A 4,469-nucleotide genomic window follows, 5' to 3' on the forward strand; every position below is an offset into this window, starting at 1 on the left:
CGGCTGCGTCCTCTCTGTGAGCGCGAGGCCGAGCTCCCGGGGGCTGCGGTGGGATGGAGGAGCAGCCCCGGATGAACGTCCCCCTAATTCAGCCCCCAAACCCAGGCCAGATGGTGCCTGCAGCCCGCGAGGCCGCCGTCCCTCCCCGCGGCACCAGCTGGATGTCCCCAAGCCGGCGGGGCTGCACGCTGGCCGCCTCTCAGGAACTGCTCTTTAATCAACTACCACTTCCACAAACAACTTACAGCCGAGACTCCCACCACCACCGCCGCCACCCTCCCCGGGCCGGCGCGGCCGCAGGACACCGGGGCAGGGCAGGAGCCGGCGGGGGGCCGGGACCCCTCGGGCGAGCTCCCTGGAGCAGCGGGCGATGCGGTGTCCCCGCGCCGGCTCTGGATGAGCCCCTCGGGCTGGGGGGCTGCCGAGCCGAGCCCTGGCTGCTGGGAAGGCACCTGGTCCGAGTCAAAGGGGGGGCTCCGGCCCCTCAGCTGCTGAGCTTGAGGAGGCTGTAGATCTGCTCCAGGACGTGGGTGAAGCTCTGGTCTTTGGGGGTGCGGGAGGCCAGGGAGCCCTGAGAGGGGGACGCAGCCCAATTAATTAAAACAGTGGGGTGGCTGGAGGCGATGCCCTGGCTAAAGCCCCCTCCCCACCCAGCCCAGTGGAGGAAGCCCCCTCCTCACCTTCAGCTTGTCCAGGTAGGTCTGATCCTGACTCCACAGCTCCTGAAACTTCACCAGGTCGGGGGCTCCTTTGTAAAACTCCACCAGCAGCGTCTGGGGTGGGGGGAGAGAGGGGCTGCAGGCACCGGGGCCGCCCCAGCTCCGGCACGGGGCCCCCCCACCCCTGCGGCACCAAGACCGCGGCAGCGCGGCGGGGATGGAGAAGAGGTTGTCACCGTCACCGGGGCTAACGGCAGGATGGGGACGGGTGGCGGAGGCCCAGCCAGCCCCCATCGTTGTCCTTGCTGGGGTGGACGGGGTTTTTAGGGCCCCCAGCCCACGCTCACCATCTCCTGCAGGACATCGTTGGTGAGGAAGCCATCCTGGATGTAGGCCACCTCCACGTCCATGGGGATGCCGTAGTCATTGGGCCGTTGCTGGGGGACGGGGGAGCAGGGGGTCACCCCACAGCCCTGGGGCCACCCCCATCCCAAATACCCCCCCGCCGGACCAGCGACCACTTACTTCTGGCGGCGGCATCACCCAGAAGGGCGCGATTTTGGATTCCACGCCGGGGTTGCCGTGATAGTAGGGTCCTGGGGGGGGATAGATGGGGCTGACACGGGGGGGTGACGGCAGCCCCAGCACCCCAGGACCGCGGGGACTGGGCTCTTACCGCAGATGAGGGCCAGGCAGGGCTGGAAGCCGTTGCCGCTACCCTGCAGCTTGAGCTGATAATCCATCTGCGCATCGATGTCATGCAGGGAGGGCAGCGCGGGGCCGAAGGGGTGGCTGTGGTACCAGCCCACCAGCGACAGCCCCCGCAGGAACAGGCTCTGGCAGATCTGGGACGAGCCGACACCGTGGGTCCGGGTCCCCCAGGACCCCCAGGACCCCCCCCAACCCCGGGGCTGGTTTACCTCCTCCTCCACGGCGCCGGCGGCCTCGGCATCGCCCAGGCGGGTCCGGCACGGGAAGGCTCGCAGCACCGTCAGCACTGCGGGGGGGGCGGGTACAGGGGTGGGTGGCTCCGCCGGGGGCTGGGGGGGGGCCACCCACCCACCCCGCTACCTACGTTGCGTGTTGGTGTCCCACCGCCCACCCAGGTACCCCACCACTTCGCTCCGCGTCAGGTGGCTGTGGAAATCCTAAAGGAAAAGGGTAAAATCAACAGTTTGGTGCCAAAATGATGCCAGGGACAACCCCCCCCCGCGGGTGTCCCCAGCGCCATCAGAGATGTCCCAGCCTGTCCCCCCCGGGGCGGGGACGCACCAGGAGCAGGAGGACGTTGCTGGAAATGGCCACGTTGAAGGGCTGGAACTTGTTGATGGCGGCGAAGGACGTCACCTCCACCAGGGTCTGGGGGTTCCTGGAAGAGCCGCAGCCCCGCTGCCACAGCCGCCCCCGGCCCCTCCCGCACCCACGGGGCCGGCGGTGGCACCCGTGGGGCTCGGGTCCCCGTCGCACCCTACCTGGCCGAGTCGCGGGTGCCCAGGGTGCAGTAGCGGACGGGCACCCGGGGTTTGCTCTCCAGCCTTTTCCCCGGGGGGCCGTGATCTGCGAAGCACAACGCCCCGTCACCGCTGCCGGGCTGCTCAGGGTCCCCCGGGGCCCCCGTGCCACCTTACCCGTCCCCGCCGGCTCCGCCAGGCTCTTGCACTGCTGCTTCTTGCTCTTCTCCTCCGGTTTTTTGCTAGCCACCGGCTCCGGCACGGGCGCCCGACCCTCCCTCGTGGCCTCCTCCTCTTCCTCCTCCGGCATCTCCTCCTCCTCCCCCTCGCTGGCCAGGCTCTGCGGGCAGCACGGGGTTGGCACCCACCCCACCACCCACACCGGGGGGAGCACCCAAGGGTCCCGGAGCGGGGGTCCCGACCCACCTCCTCGGCGGGCGGCGCGTTGGGCTGGTGCTTGCGCAGCCAAGCGGCTTTGTACTGGTCCAGCTTCTGGCCCTTGTAGCGGACGGACGCCCAGCCGCACCCCGACTTCTTGGCGGGGTTCACCAGGCGCTTGCAGTGGGTGGCCCAGGCGCTGGGGGAGTTGAAGACCTGCCCCGTCTCCTGCCAGGTGATGGTCCCGTCCGCCCCCAGGTCCCCCACGAATTTCTTGCCCTGGGGAGCGTGGGGTGAGCGGGGAGGCACCCGTCGGTCCCCCGGCCCCCATCCCTGTCCCCCGCTGTGTCCCCGCGCCGGCCGGGCTCACCAGGTAGTAGATGGAGAGGACGCCGCGGGCGGGCTCGAGGAGCCCATCGCGGAGCAGGACGCGGAGGGTGATGCCGCGGCGGGTGAGCACGGCCCCCCGGGTGCCCCCCGCCGCCTTCGCCCCGCTCCCGGCCTCCGGCTCGGCCTCCGCCTCGTCCAGCCCCGGCTCCAGCTCGTCCTCGTCCTCCTCCAGGCACTCGTCCCCGCCGGGGGAGGCGGCCGCCAGCGCTGCGGGATGGGAGACGCCATGAGGGGTCCTCGCCGGGGGCAGCACCCGTGGGTGTCCCCTTGGGTCCCCCCCGTGCCTGCCTGTGGATGGGGACACCGGGACAGGGATGCACAGGGACATGGGGATACGGGGACACGAGCATGCGGGGACACAGGAAGAGGGGACAGAAGGACACGGCGGGGATGGACAGAGGGACAGAAGGACTCAGGGACAGGGGGATGGGGGAGAGGGGACCCAGGGCCAGGAGGGTGGGGGACAGTGACGGGGGGGTGGGGACACAGGGACATGGGGAGAGGGGACAGGGGGACAGGGGGATGTGGGGGTGTAGGGACATGGCTGGGGGACAGAGGGACATGGGGACAGGGGGACATGGGGACAGGGGGACGCGGGACGCGGGGGGGGTCAGCCCCCCCGGGGGCGCACGGCCCCGCCCCCCGCCCTGGCCCCGCCCCCAGGTGCCCCGGGGCCCCCGGCCGCTCGCACGCGCGCACCCGGCGCCCCGCGTGTCCCTGCCCCGCCGCGCGCGGGATTCCCCGTGCGGGTGCGGGTGCGAGCACGCGCAGGTACACCCGTGCGTGCACGGAGAGGGGGGTGCGTGCACGCAGGTGCACGTGTGTGTGCACGCGCGTGTGTGCACGCCGTGCGCGTGCGCGTGTCCCCGGCCGGTGCCCGCGTCTGCGGGGCGGCCGGTGCGCGTGGCCGGTGCGCGTGCCCGTGCGTGCGTGCCCGGTGCGTGCGGGCGGGCGGCGCGCGCCCGCCGGTACCTGCCATGCTCCGCTCCCGCCGCTCCCGCCGCTCCCGGTGCGCGCGGCGGCGCCACGTGATGGGGCGGCTCCGCGCGCCCCGCCCCGCCCGGGGGGGGGGACACCGGCACCGGGGGGGGGGGGGGGGGCAGCCCCGCACCTGCCGCACCGGGGGGGGCACGGACACACAGACCCGCACCGGGGCCCTGGCCCCCCCGCCGCACCGGGTCCGCGCCCCGCCGGCACCCCCCGGGACCCCCCCGGGACCCCCCCGGGACCCCCCCGCTGCCCTTCGCCCCGGCCCGGGGCGGGGCTGCCCGGTGCCCGCGGCCCGGGAGGGACCGGAGCGGCCCGGCGGCACCTGCGGCGCCTGCAGCGGCGGCGAGCGGAGATGGCCCGGCCGGTGCCACCGCCCCGGGACCGGCCCCGGCCCCGGCCCCGGCCCCGGCCCCGGCACAGCTACGAGGGCTTCGTGGAGAAGCGGGAGCCGCGGGACAAGGTGGGCCGGCACCTCCCGGGACCGACCCCCGGATCCCCGGACCGAGCCCCGGCAGCAGCCGGGACGGGGACCGACTCCCAGCACCGCCGGGACCGACCCCCGGGAACCCCGCACCGAGCCCCGGGTCCCGGGACCGACCCC

General features: G+C 73.5%; 1 protein-coding gene across 1 annotated transcript; it reads right to left on the reverse strand.

Annotated features, from left to right (window-relative positions):
• Nucleotides 1-446: 446 nt before the first annotated feature.
• MPND (MPN domain containing) lies at nt 447-3,206 on the reverse strand (the record flags this gene model as incomplete). The annotated part of the gene is made up of 12 exons (XM_082331133.1): nt 447-571; nt 681-773; nt 1,007-1,096; nt 1,185-1,255; nt 1,336-1,504; nt 1,580-1,656; nt 1,735-1,807; nt 1,932-2,028; nt 2,132-2,216; nt 2,288-2,450; nt 2,537-2,767; nt 2,859-3,206. The coding sequence occupies 12 exons, from the start codon at nt 3,204-3,206 to the stop codon at nt 485-487; spliced, it is 1,584 nt and encodes a 527-aa protein (XP_082187259.1). The 3' UTR covers nt 447-484.
• Nucleotides 3,207-4,469: the final 1,263 nt, after the last annotated feature.

This window comes from Platalea leucorodia, assembly GCF_965183815.1.
Source record: "Platalea leucorodia genome assembly, chromosome: 21".
Taxonomy (NCBI): domain Eukaryota; kingdom Metazoa; phylum Chordata; class Aves; order Pelecaniformes; family Threskiornithidae; genus Platalea; species Platalea leucorodia.